The 20,761-nt window shown below is 41.7% G+C and overlaps 1 protein-coding gene across 3 annotated transcripts; it reads right to left on the bottom strand.

Moving 5' to 3' along the window:
• Window positions 1-1,289: 1,289 nt before the first annotated feature.
• On the bottom strand, window positions 1,290-20,668 carry RAD52 (RAD52 homolog, DNA repair protein). 3 transcript variants are annotated; one of them, XM_065652198.1, is made up of 13 exons: window positions 20,613-20,663; window positions 16,922-16,964; window positions 12,057-12,145; window positions 10,543-10,644; window positions 9,469-9,562; window positions 7,766-7,833; window positions 7,399-7,517; window positions 7,238-7,313; window positions 4,122-4,318; window positions 3,776-3,918; window positions 3,057-3,137; window positions 2,300-2,542; window positions 1,290-2,023 (listed from the first exon to the last, which is right to left on the bottom strand). In XM_065652198.1, exons 3-13 carry the CDS (start codon window positions 12,141-12,143, stop codon window positions 1,965-1,967), a joined length of 1,269 nt encoding a protein of 422 aa, XP_065508270.1. In that variant the 5' UTR covers window positions 12,144-12,145; window positions 16,922-16,964; window positions 20,613-20,663; the 3' UTR covers window positions 1,290-1,964. The 3 variants fall into 3 exon arrangements, with proteins under 3 accessions (XP_065508270.1, XP_065508289.1, XP_065508281.1); XM_065652217.1 differs by having other exon boundaries at window positions 3,776-3,912; XM_065652209.1 differs by lacking the exon at window positions 16,922-16,964 and having other exon boundaries at window positions 20,613-20,668.
• Between the last annotated feature and the right edge of the window lie 93 nt (window positions 20,669-20,761).

Here is a 20,761-nt window from a genome sequence, read left to right as displayed (position 1 = left end):
AAACTTCTTAGTGTAGCTCTATAACAGGAATTCCATCCCCAAATTTCCGACAGTAAAGAGTGGAAGTACTTCATGGGGTCATTCTCAAAACAGCTGTAGACTCGCAGGAATTATTTGGTATTTCTAAACACTAATTGCTGCTGCATTTCTTTCCATTTTAAGAACAGCTTCTGTTATGAGTCATGCTGCGCAAGGCCTTAAAGGGAAAAAAAAAAAGCTCCAAGTATAAGTTTTACTGCCTCCTTAAAAGGGACCAATCCTGAGAGACGTATTGCGGTGACTCCTCTGAAAGGAGCCACAGCTCCGTTTGCAGTTTCTGTAAACTTCTGATGCAGTTGCGTTTGTATGAGATGTCCAATTTTTTTTGTTTTAAAAGTTTGGAGCAGCCTTGAATACAGTAATTCTCAATGTCTTGCACATTCCCTTCCTAACAGGTATCTGATTTCAGCAGCGAGTGCAATGACTCAGACATGTGGTATGTGTTTCTTCCCTGAGCTGTTCTGAAGGCAGCACTGAATTGGAGAGAAATTACTACGGTGAAATATGAAACTATTTTCTACATGTGATCTATTACAGTTAACTAAAATCTGTCCCATCTTTCCGTGCTGAAGTCAGTCCTTGTTCTTTGTCCTGTTGAGGAAGTGGATAGCAGAGGATCTTCTAAGCAAAAAGGTCCGATTAAGTGGTGAAGGTAAAGTAGGAGGAACAGGAATAAATGCTGAATACTTCAAATGTATTTACACGGGGGCTGCTTTAAGAGACTTGAACAGATAGAGCAGTGATGGCAAAGCATGGGAACAAGGTCCTGCTTCAAGTCTAACATTGATTTGGGGGTTGGATTAATCAAAGAGTTTGTGTGATTTTTCCAGGTCTAGCTCTCACTTCCAGTCCTGCAGTGTCATCCTCCTTGTCTCAAGTACTGCACTTCTGAAAACTACTACTGCATCCAGTGAGAAATACTGCTTAAAAATTCTTTCTTTGACCTTCTTACTGGAAAGAACAGCTGTTGCTTTGCTCTGAAGTTTAAAACCCGCTTGCAGTTTTCTGTTGCCCACCTTCAAGTGAATGCAAAGCTGTACAGATGTGGTGGGAGCCTCTTGAGCTTCCTCCTCGTAACTGGTCAGAATGTGTTTGCTTCTCTGAGTTTGTTAAACAGGAAATGAGTTATAAAGGTTTGAAGGGTATAGAGGCACAAACAGCTACAAGTGTGGTTTGTTTTTCAAAATTCCATGTTTATTTTTTTTCTTGACAAGGCTTGAAAGTTTGTTTAAAAACAAAAGTGCGGCTCCCGTTCATTTTACAAAGGGTCTGAGCAAACCCTGCCTGAGGTGCAGCTCCCTGGCAGCAGCCCCAGCGCACTCCTGACCCCGCGGCGCAGGCACCGCTGAATGCGCCGCTGCTGCTACTGCAGGGAATCCCACACGGCTGCGGAACGAGCTGAGGAAGAACAACGGGCTCTGACCCCGTTTGCGCAGCCGCAAACAGGTGAGCTGCGCAGCAGGGGCTGCTGCTGCTTTGCACCCTCAGCCGTGCTGAACAAGATCACAGCTCGTAGGCTTTGTCATCTCACCATTACCCACCCCTTTCCTCATTTTACTGAAAAATCTCTTTTCTGTGTGCTGAAATGCAACACTACGGAGAAAGATGCTACAAATTGCATCTTATTTTAAAGATTAATTCTGTTACCATTTCAGGCAAATTTTGTGTAACATCAGCTTGTACAGCCACAAGTCTAGTGCTGCAGAAGCACAAATGCTTGCTTGTTTATAAGAAAAGGCATCTGAAACATGTAATAACCTCAAAGTACATGAAGCTCTTGTTGGCTATATTACACTTTTCTGTGTTGCTTCACCACAACATACAGGAAAACCCATTAATGCATTAGACTTCCTCACATAATTCAAACAGCCAACTCCAGTCTGCTGATGTAATCCAGCGGGGAGGTAATGGCACCACCAGGTGTCCTACGTAGGTTCCAGCCTCCTTTTCTTCAAGCTTTGACTTCTCCTGTAGGGGCTGCACTCTGCCAAACAGGGAGACAGTGAGAAACAGAAGTTTCTTAAACCTTTTTTCCTGCTTCTAAAAGTGCTCCTCAATTATTTTTCTCGTTCTTCCTTGATAGGACAGTTGGATGGAAAAAACAGAGAGTTCTCCTAGCTCACTATCACAGCATCTGCAGCCAGGTCCAAGAAAAGAGGGAATGTTTCTCCCACTCTGATTTACTAATTCAACAGTCCTTCTTTCAAAGGCAAGAGCTGTTGTTAAGACAAAACTTGGTCATTTTTTTGGTAACACATACCTGGGCCATGCTGGTTGGCACAGCTGCTGTTGCTCACGATTGCAGGAGACGGCTGCGGTTGTGCAAGTCGAGCAGAAGCTTTGTGGCAATTCATTCTGTGAGGTGTCCTGTTACGAGTCATCATTTGGTGATGTCCACAGGGTGTTTCAGGTGCCCGGTGCCCAGCTGCTGGATCTGCCATTTTGTGACCCATTATCTTAAGGTCAATGGTCTCCAAGGAAATGTCCCAAAGTTCAGGATCATCTAGAATGAACGCAAAGGTGATCAAAACAAAGACGATGCTATTGTACTACAGTAACTCCAGGACCAGCCCGCTCTTTTCCTATAAGTGGTGGCCACCACAAAAGTGAAGCTGTAAAGCACCTTTTCTGTCAGTGCACAGCAGGGAAACAGCACTGCCCCTTGCGCTCTGGACTTAAGCCATGTCCAGGCACTGTGGTGTGTGACCCAAACAGCCACGGTTATGTTAAGACACCCCTCACCCGCACACATGTTCTGTTTCTGTGTGATATCACTTGAGGAAAAGGGTTTACTGAAGAGGTGTGACAAGTCTACTGAAAAGCACAGCATCCAACCATTCCTAGTGATGGACATAACATCACTCTGCCACTTGAGCAAGGTTCGTATTGCGAACATCAGACTCATACTCACACTTCCATTATTTCACGCTCTTCAGAACTTGAACCTTTACGCTGTGCTCTGAGGAGCTGATTTAAATGCTAATGATTTAACAAGCTGTTATCACTTTTTGGCTGACCTGCAAAAAACTCCTCTTCTATTGCAAGCTGCTGTTGTTCTGCTGCCGGAGTGCTGTGCTTTACAGGAGGATTGGATGTGGCTGGATGGAGGTAACAGAAGAAAAGATTAATATTGGAAATACAGAAAACCCTTCTGCTCCTTTTTAACAGAGCATGAGTCTGAAATAAGCAGCAGCTGCCACCAGGTACCTTCTTTTTTTCCGAAAGCTGGTTATATTTTGGTAGCAGTATGTGGAATGGTGAGATTATGTACCTGATGATGGCCAATAAGACCAACTGCACTGCTTTAAACTGTTTTTTAGCCTGTTTACCCCATCCCCAAGTTCCTGCCTACCATATAGCTGTCCCAGCTTCCCCATAAGTAAAGAGCAACGTATCGGTAGCTAATGCAACGTGCCTGCAACCACCTCAGGGAAGTGCTGCGGCCTCAGCTCGGGTGCAGTGTGTTAACGGTACTGAGAACAGCCGCTGTGCTGCATGGAGTTTTGGGGTCATTGGGAAGTTGCGGTTTTAATGATGCAGTTTTAAAGCTGATGTTCCTGCCACTTCAAGAATATTGGGAGGAAAAAGTACAATGATCCTCCTTGCTCTGGTCTCACAGGTGTGCTGATAGAACAGTACAAACAGAAATGCAACTGGTCGGGCTCCTGTGTGGAGGGTAACACACACCTGCCAGTAGCTATCCTTAAAACTGACAATTTTTAATGCCAAGTCTTACCGTGTTTGCTGCCAGGAGTAACTACTGGAACCTGATGCTTTTTCTCCATTTGTTCCCGAAACTGTTGCTGTAGCTGCTTCTGTCGCAATTTCCGCTGGTAAGTGGCATCGCACTCAATAGCTAAGGAGTCTGTACTTCTGCCCCTCGCCCCAAGTAAGAACGAAGTTAAACAGGATTTCAGCAACGACATTTTTATGAAGAAAAAAAATGCATAAATAATTATAGCAAGAAAAATCCACTAGACTTGCATTTTACGGCATCTTCCAAATTGGGCTGTCCACGTGTTTTAAAAAGTACAGTAACTTCTAATATAGGTTATAAAATCAATTTCTAATAGCAGTCTCACCTGGAACTGTTTGGCTGCTTCTGATCCATAATCACTACAGCAGCCTCTGTCTGACCAGGCTCACAGGTAGGTGCCATCTCACAGTGTTGTCTCCCTCCTGCATTCTGCCTTTCCAAACAGCTATTGTATCTTGCTTTCTCGATTTCAGGCTCGTAGTCCTCTCTTTTAGCTTTGACCAAATCTAACTCAGGGGGTGTCTAGTAAAGGAAAGAAAAAAAAAGAAAGCATATTCAGAAATTTCCTTCATTGAGTTAATGAAGTATGCACAGGCTTTTTCTATATGGTATTGTTGAAAAAAAAATCTAGTTTGTTTGCTCTAAGTGGAATGGCAAGTTAGAAAACTGAAATGCATTTTCGGTACAAAGTCATTCAGTTAGTTAATCACTGAATTCATGCAGCTTTGTGATAGTGTAATAGTTCAGTGCTGCGGGGCAGACAGCCCATGTCTCCCCGTACTGCGCTCTCTGCAAACGAGCACAGATGCTGAGGATCGATGCAGAATTCTGCAGCTGCTCAGACAGTCTCACAAGTCTGTTGCCGAGTCTGTTTTGCCTGTTCCATTTTTGTGCTTGTGTTAAAGGACATGGCAGACCTTCACACAGCTCTGCAATCATAAGGTCACCAAGGAAGGTGCACCATTCTCTTTTTATTAAAGATGGGATGGTTTGGCTCTGTGATTTTACCAATTTGTGGCAATGCCACTAACAGACAACGACCCTGGCAAAGCAGAGATCTGTGCCACCTTTGCCTGGCAAGGTGTCACCTTGCGTCTGCTCCTACAGGCTAAGTAAGCCAGGTAAAACGGCCTCATAGCTCTAGCCTGACTAGCAGAGTTGGGCAAATCCTAGTTATAATGAAGGCAACTTTACTATGAAACTCCATGGCTCAGCAGTTGTAAAAAGCTTACTTTTTCCCCAATGAGCAAGGCAGGGGACTGCCTAGGAGCCTCCTGCTCCCAGCTGGTACACCTCAGGAGCTAACAAGATTAATGTCAGTTCCTGAGGTGCAACCTCAGTAATAGCCACGACAACTCCAATACTATGAAAACCGCTCTGGTACATCACAGCATACTTATAAATTGTAAAAGAATGGGGTTAAAGTGTGGTTATCACTGATGAAGATGTGCGTCACAATTTCTTGTGTCTGTCTAGACCAAAGACCTCCACAAGAGGCGTTTCTCCATGGTGTTGGTTACCTCAGAAGGTTCACTTTTTGACCTAGTGCTTCACAGAGTAAAAGTAACCGCAGCTCTTCCCTTGTACACTGAAAGCTAAGGAGGTAAGGAGTGTGAAAAGCAAAGCAAGATGTAACGTCGTTTCTTACTGTTCAGTAAGGATAAGAACCATATTATGGGAAGGAAAGTGTCTGAGTACACATCAGCTGTACATGCTAATTCTTCATACATTCAAGAGCCAGTAGTATTGTATCAGCTACTTAAAACAAATTAATTGGAGTGCAGATCGTCCTAATGTTATTCCTCATCCTCCAGTAGCCAAGTCAGGTACATCCTGCTGTCCTAATTCAGTTGCAATATTCAGGTACCAACAGATTTTTGAAGTCAAGAAGAGGACATTTGCAGGGCTATTTGTACACTCATGTAGCAAAACAAAACAGTGCTACCTGTTTTGCTGTTCTGTGCAAAAGCTTTGAAGTGACTGGCAACAGCTAAAAAGCTGCTGTGGGTCCTTTCCTTGGTGGGGAGGGTTGGGGCGGCAGGGGAGAGGGTTAACAGAGAGCATCTGCCACGGTTTATTGTCACCCTGCAGTAAACCGTGACAGGGTGAAATACAGGAGGACTGTAAATTTTGTCACAGGGACCACGCTGAGTTTATTTTCCATCTAGCTGTGATGTGTATTAGGGCCTGGTAGAGTTTGAATACGGGTTAGTTGAAGGACAAAGCAACTATCACTGCATGTACTGACATCACTACTGTATGGATTTGGCTTAAAATTAAGTGAAAGGTCCAATCACAACAAGCAGCTTTGGTATGTCACCAACCTGGTATTGTTTCTACGATATCCTGGGCCAGGCATATTAAAAAAAATTATTTGAAGGAGGAAGCCTTTCTCATGGAAGAACTTCCTATTTTCTACCAGAGCTCTCTAAAGTCTAAAGAAAGCTCCTTTTTCCTGCTGCCCACTGGTTGACATATAGGCTGTCAGCTTGAGAGACTTCAGGACTAAATGAAATAGTCCTGATTTTGCAGGAACACCCAGAGGAGCTGTACCTGCTTTAGGGTAGGTTACACAGATAATAGATGTACTGTCTGACTGTTCCTCTGCTCTGCCCGCAGCTTCTGGTTTTATGACCTATTACAGCAATTGGCAATTGTGTCACTGTATGCGGCTTTCTCTCATCCTTTTTTTTTTTTATTCCTGAAAAAGTCCAGTAATGAGAGGAATATGTCAAGTATGATTTAAAAAATTAGTAATAGCAAATGGGATTTTGCTACCACTGACAACGAGAAGAAACTGAGAGATCTGTGCTGGCTTTTGCCTTATAGAGGGCAAAAGTACACAGGAAAGAACGTGCATGCAGCCTTGACAGACTCTGTTCTCCCAAGGACTTCCATTTCACCGCTGTGATGAATATATGACTTGACACTGGTACCATTGCTGATGCACATTTAAAGCAGGCATGGCCAGATGAGAGCGATGAACTAAGTTGCTACGACTGACAAAGCCTAAACAGTCTTAAGACTGCAGCACATGGAGAAAATGGTACCTAGACTGAGCTAGTTTGAACAGTTTAGGGCTTTCTGTGCTAACATTTAATCTGCTGTGAACATAGATTTACATGTTACTAGCACTGAACAGAGGGACTTGGACAACATGGCCATAAATGTCACGTGAGATCTTGAGCAGGGTGCTGTTTCTTCACCATAGTAACCCTGCTGCAAACAGTCAAAATTTAGAGTAGTTGTGGTAAAATCTCGGGGAAGAACTCTGTAACGAACAGTTCACACAAACTAGCAGGCAAAGGCTATTGGTCTCACGGCTGGGAACATTCAGGGGTGAGATGCATTGATACCATTATTTATAATCCTTTTCATTTGAAGGGTCAGGAGCAGCAGACATATCTAGGAGTCTCTGCTCTAACAGCCCACGTGCTGTACCTGACGCGGAAGCTTATTCACAGCTCGTAGGTAGTCTTTGTCCAGGATGCAGTTCCCAAGAGCGTTCCCAAAGCACCTGAGAAACAAGAGAGCTCGCTGTGACTGAAAATAACAATTCTCACTTCACTTCTGAAAACGCACAAGTGCTGATCTTCACTTACTTGAGTGCCCTCTTCAGTCCATCTGTCACTGCCTCCTTTCGTGCCTTTTCTAGGGACAAGGCCTTAGACTTTAGACCTTCACTGACCCCATACCCCACGTCTTCATGGTATGAGCCATCCTGCAGGGAAGTTTTAAAAGTAGTAAGCATATGGGTAAGCACTTCTTGTTAGATACTGTACTCTCCTAAGCCTGATTACTTGCTCTTAGCTGGTTGTTCTATAGCAAGGTCAATGTTTTGGACACCACTAGGTTCTCTGGTGTAACACAGTACTCGAGAAACACAGTCTGACCTTATGCATGAACTTTCATCCACAGCTTTGGGCAACTGCTCAACTATAGACAGAGCAAACACAGAAATCCACTTACCTTAAGCTGAACTTTCACAAATGCACAGACTCCCACGTAGAACCTGCCATTGTTGAGGTCAACAAAGTCTGGGGGAGGGAAAAGTAACACCATAAATAATACAAAAAACTTCTGAGCCACATTTAGATCTTATTTTGTCCTTTGAGGATATTCAGAAACCTGGACTATACTTGCTGAATATGCCCAAGATGCCATATCATCTTCTACAAAATGGAGCATGACTTAAAAAATATGAACTGTAGTTTGAGAATGCTGACTTGCATATATGCTCTGGGCATGATAAGTGATACTTTCTGGTTATTAGTGGCTAGACCTGCCAAACACTCCCAACCTGCTACTACATGTATAAACTTAAACATATGAAAGAAGGAAGAGTTGTAAATGTTACTTCTCATTCAGCTACATATCCTAAATTTTCAAAGCATAATATTTTTTTTCAGCTGGAAGGAAAGATTTGAAGTGTCAATTTACAAAAACAGTAATGGAAAAACAAACTGTTTTCTATTAAAGTAGTTTCTTTCCTATTATATACTAGAAGTTTCTGGTTTGTGAAATTTTGCACAATGTTTTATAAAGGACAGACTGCCTAAAGCTTAACAGGTTGCAACACAACTCCCAATCCAGAAGCTCTAATCTACCTTATTTTACAGCAAAAGCAATGCTATATAATATACATAGGGCACTCTAGCTGCCAGTCTTGCAAGTCTGACGTCACATATGTCTGAAATGAAATGCTTTGAAGTTCAAGTAACTGTATTCTGGGGTCCAAAAGTTCTTCTGTACTCATCTGGTTTATTAGTTTGATTGTTTTGTTAACCTGCCAGAGGTGCAAGCTCTTTTTCTACCCAGGAATTTAAAACCAAACATAGCAGAATCCTCTGTCTCCCAATTGCTAAGAAATGACTTGTTATGGCATTATTTGAAAAGAAGATAGACGTTTGAAGGATGTCAGTCCTTTCTTGACTGAAAAGGGGGGAAAAAGAAGTGGTACAGAATAGATGGAAATCAATGAAGTAACTTGTTTTATGTCTAGAATCTACCAGCCTGAGGCAAGAAAAGATTTCTGAAGGTGGGGGGGAAGGAAGGAGGTACATTTATGCCGCTTTGTTGATATACTTCAACAACCAATGTTCAGTCTAAGCATAGCAGATCTGCAGCAATCAATATGGAAGCTTTAAGATCACCTGAATACTATTTTCTTGAAGAAGAATTTTTCCAAAGCTTTCTACTGTAAAAAAATCTCAGAACTAGGTATTGGCTAGAAGAAGAATCTGCAGAAAAAGATGGGTCCCTAAAGATTAGGGGAATATTAACTGAGAATATTAACTTGAGTACGAAAGTTGTGCCAGGGCTGCTGGGTGCTAAATAGTTTAATTGTAATTACTCTTGACTGTAGTCACTGAGTGTTCCCACAGAGAGCAGAAAACTTTTATTAGAATAGCTCAAGAATAATCGCCAACACACTTAGAGGAATGACTATGACATATTCCAGTGCAAGATCTAAAAAGAAAACAGAAGGTCCTTCATAATTCAATTTCTCCCATTCTTATCAAAAGCTAAGACACCTGGAAATTCCACGTGCCTCTCCCCATGTTCTTTGATCAAATTCTAGGATTGATACCCTGGTCCTTACCTGAGAGGCTTTTCCTTCAGGGCCTCACAGTGAAACAAGAGGAAAGACTTTACCCTCAAGAGATACTTACCAACATTCTGCTGAGTGACTGAATGAGCCCAGCCATTGAAGCCAAACATCTCATTGGCCAGACTGATCACTTTGTGACCCTCAATGTAACAGACCTGAAAAGAAAAGCGTAGATACTTAAATATACATACACATGTGCACGCATCTACACATGCTTTGTTTTAAAGAGGGATTACACACATCATCCTACACTGAGGAAACCCAGCTAAGTTCAGGGTTCGGATAATGTGAATAAAAGGATGATGGTGCAGCTTTAGGTTGACCCTCTTCCAGCAACTGTGATAGGGTGTTAACATGACGGACAACAAAAAATATTTAATTGAGGGAAAGCAGAGCTAGTGGGCACTGAAGATGGTAAAATGCAGCCGATGTTATATAATGTTTCATATATTCTAGTTCTGGGAAAAAAATAAGAAAAACGTCCCAATGTTCCACAAATAGTTGAGTATTCCCGTGTAAAGGACAAAGCACTGAATCATAGAATATGCCCTGAGTTGGAAGGGACCCACAAGGATCATGGAGTCCAACTCTTGTCCCTACATAGGACACCCCCAAAATTCACACCATGTGTCTGAGGGCTTGTCCAGTCTCTTCTCGAACACCGTCAGGCTTGGGGCCGTGACACCTCCCTGGGGAGCCTTTTCCAGTGCTCCACCACCCTCTGGGGGAAGAACCTTTTCCTAATGTCCAACCTAAACCTCCCCTGGCACATCTTCCCGCTATTCCCTCAGGTTCTGTCACTGGTCACCAAAAAGAAGAGATCAGTGCCTGCCCCTCTTCCTCCCCTTGCTGTAGCTGCCATGGCAGCTGTAGCTGCCATGAGGTCTCCCCTCAGTCTCCTCCAGGCTGAACAAACCCAGTGACTTTAGCTGAAAAGTTAAGTCTTTCATTTTTTAAAATGTAAAAGGAACTTGTGGCTCAGTAAAAGGCAGAATTTGTGCTACACTGACTTTGCTTTCATATCTCCATATTAAACTACTAGTGGGAAATTAACTTAAAAAAAAAAGTGTTATTGTAACTTTTTTTATCCCAGAAAAAAATCTGAGTTGAAACATCTATGCATGTTTTCTCATACCTTTTGTCCTCCTCCAGCTTGCCGACTGCTGATATATTCTGGACCCAATCTCTGACGAAGAGCATGCTGGATAGCTTGGTATTCGCTTGCTGTGTATTGATACTTGACAAAAACAAGGTAAGATAAATCTTCTCACTCTCCCTATTTTAGCTCCCCCTGTTCTCTTAATACTGCTTGTTTATCCCATTTTCCCACATACAGTCCTTCCAAGAGGTGTATGATGCATTTTCAGAATCAGGATGTAACGGACAAGGAAAAGACCTCAGGGGTGTGTGTGTGCGCATTACATTTGTGCACTAAATTGTTTTTTTCTCTTACTCTTGAAGTATATGTATACGAGCATTAATTATTGAGCTGTAGCAATTATTTTTCATTTCCCCTAACCATCACTTACATTAGAAAAACCAAGATGAGCCAGGACTATTAGTAACCTATTGAAATCTTAATGCAGTCATAACTCTAGTCAAAGCTGCCAGGAACACACACATATAAGCTTGTATTTTACCCCTCAAAAATAAAATATTGTATCTTTGTGACCAACAAGAGAAGTGTACTTAAAAACCCCAACCTTACTCTACTACCATATGCCATCAAGACAGAGAAGACAGCAGCTCAGGGAAGCAGTCAAAATAGGAATTCCCCTCGTGCAGGGAAGGTCCTTTGGATAACTCCAGCATCACTGAATGTTGTAACTTTTGCTCCTTGTCTTAGTAGAAACAGAATTTAAAATCTGTAGAGGTTGGAGAAGCCTAAATGCATATTTAAGGGTTCAAGCACTAAAAAGCTTGTGTCGCTATGCTCTGATGAAGAACGGAACAAATATTTTATCACCTAAATCATAAGTGTGGTGTATGCATGTATTGGCTGTCCTATCATTCAGCAGAACACAGAATGCAGTGTGTACCATGTAAGTTCCAATGTCTGTGAAATCTCTCTAATTTGTATTTGGCTCTATTTAAACTTCAAGGAATAAGTTGGTCTTTTTCTGACACAAAAATGCAAGCCTGTAACCAAAAGGCATAAGGAAAAAGGGAGAGTGCACATGCCTATGCCATATTCAGGAACTATGTATAAATGTCTATCATGGAGAAGAGAATTCACCACCAAAAGGTCTGTTCAGTCCAAATACTCTTTCTTTTTCCCAAATTATTTTAATTTTTTTAAAATTATTCCTTAATAGCTGAGAGTAGCTGACTTTTCTGAACCAGTATTGAGAATGTGTGTAAGCATGATCCCAGTCATCTGGGAATAAGAGAATTAAATGAATCCCATTTTTAAGGAACAAAATCAAAAACCTTTTATGAAGAATCTAGAGCAATTTATTATAACTCAAGGCATGCCCAGGCTATCTCATGGAGGAAAATGTAATGTACAATTAGGTATAGGATAGCTCAAGTAATGGATGTGTCTCCAGCCTTACTGTATCCAACTTTAACAAGAGTAAATATGCAGAGCAGATTTCCAAAAGTACAAGCATAAAACTTCTATTTCCCTCTCAGGCAAAAGGAACTGACCTGTCCGAAGCAAGCAGCAGAACCGCTAGTGCTGGAACTGGTGCTGCTGATGTGGCTTTCGCTGTCTTTCCCTTGACTTTCAGGCATCCCTAAAGAGAAGAGAAAATACAAACACTGAAGACAAAAGAACCAACAGTCTGTATGAAGACAAGCCAAAAATCTGTTGAAGTCCGCTCCACAGTGAGAACAACAATATTCTGTAATAAATATGTTGGACGTCACAGTATTATACTTCCCACTCCACGGAAGTGCTGCAGCCCCAACTGGAAATTTGTTTTCTGATGTTGTTTAAGAACCATCAAAACTTTTAGTCTTAAATACATTGCACTATTTAGGCAGAAATGGCTGGTTTCATCCTAGAAGCAGAGGCACTGTTCCAGTCTTCCATCCATAAAACAAACAAGGGTGAGCCTAAATTAAATTAAACCAGTGAAACAATTCTTTTATTTAAAGAACAAATAAACTATCCTTGCAAGTAAAACAAATATAATTCAACAGCCTCTGGATCCAGCATAAGATCACAGACAAGAACAAAATCTAATGTCTTGAGTCTTTATTCTAAACTGCTTACAAATTATATCTGGTTTTTTTTTTTTTCCTTTCAGATAGGACAAGCAGAAATGGTCTCAAGTTGTGCCAGGGAAGGTTCAGATTGGATAACAGGAAAAATCTCCTCACAGAAAGGATTATCAAGCATTGGAACAGGCTGCCCAGAGAAGTGGTGGACTCACCATCCCTGGAGGTGTTTAAAAGAATGTGTAGATGTGGCATTTAAGGACATGGTTTAGTGCTAGAATTAGGTTACGGCTGGACTCAATGATTTTAAGGGTCTCTTCCAACCAAAATGATTCTATAATTCTGTTCTATTCTAAATGTGAATGCATGGTACCATTCTAGGTAAGGAAAACCAAAATACTTCCCTCTTTCAGATTCTTCAGCGCCGTCTTCCTAGATCACTTTCAAGATGCATTAATACTTTGACTGATAAAAAGCAGAGGCAACTTTCTAAAATTTTATTTGTCTATAGCCTGACTTGTCAGTCTTCATTTTAGATTACTGTTGTGACCTTAGTCATACTGTCTTGTGTTACAATGGTGTTATATAAACTATGCAGAGCTGAAAAGCACACAGAACCTGTAAGAATTTTAAGAAGTTGTACCGATGATTCAGTAGATGGCACCCTTTTCCAAGCCAGCATCCAACAACTCCCCAGTATGGTGTTACCTCTCCACTGCCCCAGGAAAAGTGGTCTTGCCCAGGGCTTCTACGACCTGTGTGCAAAGGAGCTGCAGCAGCACTTCTGTCTAAGCCCACAGAGACAATCTTCTATATCAGAGCTGTCCAACTCATTTTCACCGGAGGGGCCACACCAGCCTCGCGGTTGCCTTCAAAGGGCCGAATGCCATTTTAGGACTGTATAAGTGTCTACGGTCCTAAAATGGCATTCGGCCCTTTGAAGGCAACCGTGAGGCTGGTGTGGGCCCCTCGGTGAAAGTGAGTTGGACACCCCTGCTCTATCGTATTTGCAGAAAGGCAGAGTTGAACTGCGAGTCTATCACTAAGATCTGTCTGTGCAATACAAATACAAGTCAATACACATACAAGCCAGCTGGAGGTGTCAAAACAATATGAGAAAGTCTAAAATTCGCAGTAGATAGTGTCATTTGACAGTTGGTCAGAACTTGGCTAGTATTATGTTTTTCTACAGTACTCCAGTACTTTTTAAAACAAGTTGTTTTTCTAGTCCCTAAACAAGGAAGCCAAAGTTCCCTGAGAACTTGGCAAACAATTTTGAGAAAAAGGATAATAGCTGTTTCCTGGGCAAATATGAGCACTGGTAATTATGCTAAATTATATAATATTAAATATAGATATATATAATTTTATTTATATATTATTATTATTATTATTTAGCTATATAATAATATAGCTAAAATTCTCTTTAATTTTTGTTGGCTATAATTATTCATCTCCAGTCAAAGAGTTGTATGATTGTACAGTGTTTATACATTTGAATGTATCAAAAGTTTCCTGCAATTTGTGGTAAATACATTTCATTTTGGAAGAGAACATGTAGAAATTAATATTACTAGAACATACACTTGTGATTTAAGCAGGCTGCTGCCCATGCTAACCAGAGTCCATTGCATCCTGAGGGAGACAATTATAGAGGAAAAAATAGCATCTGTGGTGAGTGGCAGAAGGAATCAAAGTCTGAACAATACTACACTTTTTTCCCCACTCTAAGCAGCCTCAATCAGATCTTAATTATTATAAAGCCCTTGGGAAAAAACAATGCATGAAATGTGTGTCTTTGCTTACATAACCCTATTGCCAGTTTGCCACAAATCTTCATGCACAATAGGTGGATGGCATTTGGAAGCAAATTGCTTTAACTGAAACCAGTATTAAATCCTTTTTTTGCATGGCGTGCACCATGTCAGCCTAAATTCTCTAAAGACATACACCTTTAATGAAGCTTTGAAGAAGATACAGTACATTACTCTAAATGAGAATGAGGAAATATGGGATTCCACTGAAAACAGCTTCACATCATATGGTTTTAACCCAACAGATCAGGTGCCACTAGAGAACACTAGCACTGTGCTTCTTTGCAATAAACAGTTTTAAAACATGTCAGTGCTTTGTATTCAAATTATGTGTTACAGCTTATGTGAAGGAGACAGATGATACCAGTTTAGTTTCAGGCTTTGCCTGTAGGAACAGTTTGCTTCGGTAATGAGCCTAGTCTAAACCAAACTTCCTATGAGATCAAAGTGGTTTGTTTTTTTGTCAGTCCCATGAAGTGCAGCACAGCAAAGCCTTGTGTCTCAAAGCAATTGTCAGAACTTCAATTTCAAAATGATTAGAGAAGGAGTTTGGAAGAGAGAAAAGTTAATTCTGCAAACGGAGTTATAAATCCACCTCAACACCAGAGCCAGGAGCTAGGGAAGGCAAAGCGCTTCCATTGCTCAGGAGAATATTGTTCCCTCACCACCCCATCCCTACAACATTTTAACTCGCATGAAACATTAATACTGAAGCAGATGATAAGCTATTGATGAGAGTACAAAAGAGCCTCAAACACCCTCCAAGGCCAAGACAGTGCGAGGAGACAGCCCGGCTTGTAAAATGGTGTTAAAACAGCCACACTTTCAATCCATCTTGAAATACTAAAAATTAAAGTTCAAATATACTTGCTCTGTATGCAGGATGATAAAAGCAATTTATCATCAGTTTAAAGGCACCTAAGAATTACAAGTTATTACCTCTGTGACTGTGACCATTATTTATTATTTACAGGGAATTCTTTTCAGTTTAGCTGCTAATGTTCTCAGAGAGTTTTCTTATCGTTGAGGAAAAAAAACACACGCAAGGGTACAGGTGTTGCACTGTGCTCCAAAACATTACCTTGATAGACTAGAACAGGCAAAGAATCTTAACACCTTTTACTGCTGCCATATTTTGATGTTGTTTTTTTGTTGTTGTTGGTTTTGTTTTTTGTTTTCTTTTAAATGTCATTAACACAAAAGCTTAAAATTTGAACAAATTAGGTACACAATCAGAAAAATGGCTTTTTTTGGAAACTAGATATGAAATACTGATTTTCAACAGCACTCTAGAAGTAGGTATTTATTTGTATGGCAGTAGCGAACAGAGCAGCTGCTGAGAAAAATCTGGGTGTGTACACAAGTTCCCGTGTAGGAAATAAACTAATCTTCTACAACAGATAAGCCTGAATTTAATCTGTTCAAGTACAACTACTACTGCAAATTACAGCAGCAACACCTTCAACTTACATGACAGTATGTGTATCTTCTAATTTTCTAAATGAAAACCTCCTCTCACACACCTTTCTACCCTATTGTCCATTACCCAAAAAAAGAGATTTTGGTGCTAAATCACCTCTTTTCCTATCAGTTCCCCTCTGTCTTGACAAACTAGGTTTTTGAACCCTGCACTGTGCCTTAATCCCGTGCTAGGAGTGTCAGTTCTCAATTCTCTTCACATATAAGGTAGAAGGAGGCGGTTTTGCATCACTTCAAAATAGTTTGAATACCGTGAATTGTGTAAGTACCACAACGTGGGAAACCCTCAGCTAGAAGATGGATGTTTCAATAAATTAATTGTAGCATCACGCCATCATCTATAAGATATGAATTTAGCATAGACTGTGAACTTTTGGAGGGCTTTTCATTCAACCTCATCCTTCTCTATTTTAAGTTTCTTTCATATTGAAGCTTTGGTTTTCTGAGTAAAAATCTTTAACATTCTTTCGATAAATGCAATTTCACTGAGCCCATCAAGAGCAAGCAGCTATGCATGTAGCAACGAGTGATTTAGTAAGCACTAAAGATAATACCACATATTTAACCTAAGGTTCATATTGCTCTAACAAAACATATAAAAAACTTTAAAAGTTTTATATTTCTGCAGCATATTCTCTCATCTGGGAACTCTGAACTATTTTATAAGTTGATTAACCTGTTATGCAAAGGCTGTTTTACCTAACACTGAGCTGAGGTGTACATTTTTTAAGTATAATGGGGCAGATGTTCTTAATCAAGGCAGGTCTGTCCTGTACCACAGTTTTAAAAGAGTGGAAGCCAGATTACGAAATCAATGTGAGAAAATTGCATACAATATAACCCTTCAGTTTTGACACCTGATAATATCTCTAGGCAAACAACCTTGATGACTTGAGAAAAGTGAGGTAACGTTCTGTTAACTTCAACAGAACAAAAAGATATTCAGTGTTTTATAGGTTAAACAATGAAATGCATGGGGAGGTCAGGAAACTAGATAACTATCATGGACTAAAGGTGGCCACTGATGCTTGCCCATACCACACCGATACATCTTACCGGTATTGATTCAGGCCACTTTCTGTAGCAGGAGAATAAAAACCTGTAATATAGAAAGTTGAGGTTATCTACAGTAGTTTAAATATATTTGCTTTCAAGGCACACAAACAGCACTATAACAATTTCTCCTCAGTTATGGCACGTGTCAGATTTGACATACGTTCAAACAGTCCCACTTATTTCAGTGGTATCTATATATGTGGCTCCAAAAGCAAAACTTAACCCTCAGATTTATCAGGCAGTACTATGTTTGCTTTTGGTATGTCTAGGACAGGGGTGTCGAACTCATTTTCACTGGGGGCCACATCAGCCTCGTGGTTGCCTTCAAAGGGCTGAATGTCATTTTAGGACTGTAGAAATGTAAATACTCCTACATTTACACAGTCCTAAAATAACATTTGGCCCTTTGACAGCAACCACGAGGCTGATGTGGCCCCCGGTGAAAATGAGTTTGATGTCCCTGATCTAAGGTGATGATACCCTTCCTGCACAAAATAAAACCCACTAATTATGGTTACACTTTTTACTAATTAACACTTAATTGAACACAGTATAAAGCTCTTTTTCCTTATCTTTACACAAGCTTAGCAGAATAACATAGTGCACTTGTGGGGGAGTGTTTCTATTTAAGAATATTTGAACACCTCCAACATCTGAAACCAAGCCTACCTGGTCAATCCCTGCATTTTTGAAACACAGAATGAGAAACTCATCTCCTTACTCATTATGCTGAGTTTCCTGTCATAACAGCCTTTATACAGTTGTCACAAATTCATCAAACAGCAATATACGTATTGAGGATGGTTTTAGGACCCTACTTCCCCAGCAATTACACATCTAACTTCATTCCAAATTGGATAGTTTGATGCATATGTTGCTGTCTTTTATACTGCAATTCTGCTGGTTACTCCTCCAAACATGTTCCTTTATAGCAGTTATGTGTAAATTACACCTCTCCTACACAATTTTGTTCACTGTTTTAAAATTCAGCACCCATTGTCACTTTTGCCTTACAAAGGGGCTACAAAATCTCATTAGCTAAAAATGCATCAATAGCACCTCATGAAACAGATTACTCCAAACAACGCTAAATCTGAAATAATTTGCTTCTAAGAGTATAATTACTACTTAATTTCTCAGATTACTTCATTTCATTGCATTCTGTATAGAAAATGTTTCATTAAAGGTATTAACCAGTACTCCTTCACAAATAATCTTTCAATGATGTTATAAAAAAAAAAATCCCCATAACAAAAATGAGAAAGGTTTGTAGTAAGAGGTGTTCTGTTTTATTGCACCAAGGGGTAGAACTGAAGGAAAAAGAGAAACAACTTGTCTGGCAAATGAGCTCTTTCCCAGCTGTGAAACAGTAACACCTCACAGATAAAAAAACAAAAAGTGAACAACGCACCCTTGAACAACTAGTTTCACATTTACAGACAGAATAAAAGGAAAAGAGCTTGTTCTGGAGACCAGAACCGGCAGAAATATTACTCAAATATTGTAAATTATTTATGTGAGTACTTGTTTCTAAAAGCCTATCAGACTGATTTATAACCACATCATTTATGTATGAGCCACTTTAGTCATTGCAAGGAAAAGCGAGCAGGCTTTTTAACTCGAGTAATGGTTTGGCACTTAAAGGGAAAAGCCACCTGTCCAATTGTAACTGTAGAAAGCCTGTAGTTTTGCCAAATGCAGTTACTAGACAAGAAATTAATCCAGGCTGGAATCTAAACCACCCGAATTCTGTAAGAGCTGTGGGAGATCTGTCAAACTGCATATCATAAAAAGCATTGTGCTTACAGGCACAGATGACACTTCTGGCAGCAAGGCCATATTAACCTGACACACTATTATACATTACCAGAAAAATCTAAAGCTCTCTATTTTTCTGTTTTGCCCCAGGTTGACACTATTTATTTTTAAATGGAAAATCATTTATGTTTGAAATTGACAGAAAACTTCAGGTACGGGCAAGCCTGTATCTATTTTCATCCTTCTTCCTCCTTAGACAGTAATATAAAGTGTCCCTTTTTGGTATGCTTTAGGCTTGACAGAAGGGCTTGTATGTTGAATAGTGTGGATTTACATGCACTATATTATTTTTCAGAAAAACAATTTTAAATGGATTCTGTGCTTCTACGGATGAAAAGCAAGTTCAGGCTATCGGGACCTCTATATATGTCAGCTATTGTGAAAGGTATGAATTACTGTATTTATTGCAACAAGATATTAATTGAAATTACAACGATTTACATAGAATCACAGAATAGTTTTGGTTGGAAGGGACCTTCAAAGGTCATTTAGTCCAACCCCCCTTGCCATGAGCAGGGACGTTTTCAACTAGATCAGGCTGCTCAGAGCCCCGTCCAGCCTGGCCTTGAATGTCTCCAGGGATGGGGCATCTATCACCTCTCTGGGCAACCTGGGCCAGGGTTTTACCATCCTCATTGTAAAAAATTTCTTCCTTATGTCTAACCTGAATCTCTCCTCCTTTAGTTTAAAACCATTACCCCTTGTCCTATCACAACTAGCCCTGATAAAAAGTCTGTCCCCATCTTTCTTATAGGCCCTTTTTAAGCACTGAAAGGCTGCAATAAAGTCTCCCTGGAGCCTTGTCTTCTCCAGCTTGAACAACCCCAACTGTCTCAGCCTGTCCTCACAGGAGAGTTACATGTCAGTAACTGTGTCATCCTTGAGTAGTCTTACAGATCTATACAATTTAGTATAACCTCTCACTTTAGTGAGCCTGGGAATATGGCTAAGGAAGTCAGTGTTGGGTTTGGCTACTTACAACCTGAAGTCGCCAAAACTCAAACTAGAAGGATTTCTGAGTAGGTCATTTGCTCTGTCTGCCTGGGCAAAGGCTCAGGCACAGCATGCTGGAAGGAGCATTTGCCGGGGAAACCCAAGTTTGCCCACGGTGCGGGTGCCAGCCTCTGCACCCCCGCGGGCACAGAGGGGTCTGTTACTCATTAATGTTTATAAATATGTAAAGGGTGAGTGTCACAATGATGGAGCCAGGCTCTTCTCAGTAACAACTAATGGTAGGACATGGGGCAATGGGTACACAGGAGATTCCACTTAAATATGAGAAGAAACTTTTTCACAGTGAGGGTGACGGAGCACTGGAACAGGCTGCCCAGGGAGGTTGTGGAGTCTCCTTCTCTGGAGACATTCAAAACCCGCCTGGACGCCTTCCTGTGTAACCTCACCTGGGTGTTCCTGCTCCGGCGGGGGGGTTGGACTAGATCTTTCGAGGTCCCTTCCAATCGCTAACATTCTGTGATTCTGTTACCCGAGGAGAGCCGCGCCGCGTCCCGCAGCCCCAGCCGCCTCCCGTTCATTCGGCCGGGGCTCCACACGCCGCAGCTCCGCGGCCAGAGGACCCGGCGCCCCGCCACCGGGGGAGCTGGGGAGCACCCGCGGGGGAGGCGGCAGGAGACCAGCCGCCGTACCGGGGCACCCGAGAAGAGTCGGGCAGGCGGCCCCACCCCGGCGCCGCCGACCGTTATCCCCCGGCGCGCGGGTCCCTGAGGAAGGCCCCGCCCCTCGCGCGCGCGCTGCGCCCACCGGGTGGGTCCGCGGGAGGGGCCGGGTCTGCTCCCGGCTACGGCCCCGCCGCCACCGGGAGAGGGGAAGGGGCCGCTTCCCGCCCGGCCGGCCCTGCGACCGCTGGCCGCAGTACCTGGGCTGAGGGGGCCGTCTCCGTCTTCCAGCGGCACTTCGGAGTTCCCGCTCGGGGAGGAGAAAGGGAAAGACGGGAGGAACGCCCGGAACGGAACGGCCGCTACGGCACGGGAAAGGAGTCAAACTTCCTGCGGCTGCGCTAGGAGG

This window comes from Caloenas nicobarica, chromosome 1, assembly GCF_036013445.1.
Source record: "Caloenas nicobarica isolate bCalNic1 chromosome 1, bCalNic1.hap1, whole genome shotgun sequence".
NCBI classification, from domain to species: domain Eukaryota; kingdom Metazoa; phylum Chordata; class Aves; order Columbiformes; family Columbidae; genus Caloenas; species Caloenas nicobarica.
Note: the sequence above shows the minus strand (reverse complement) of the source record. Positions and strands in the feature narration are given on the sequence as shown.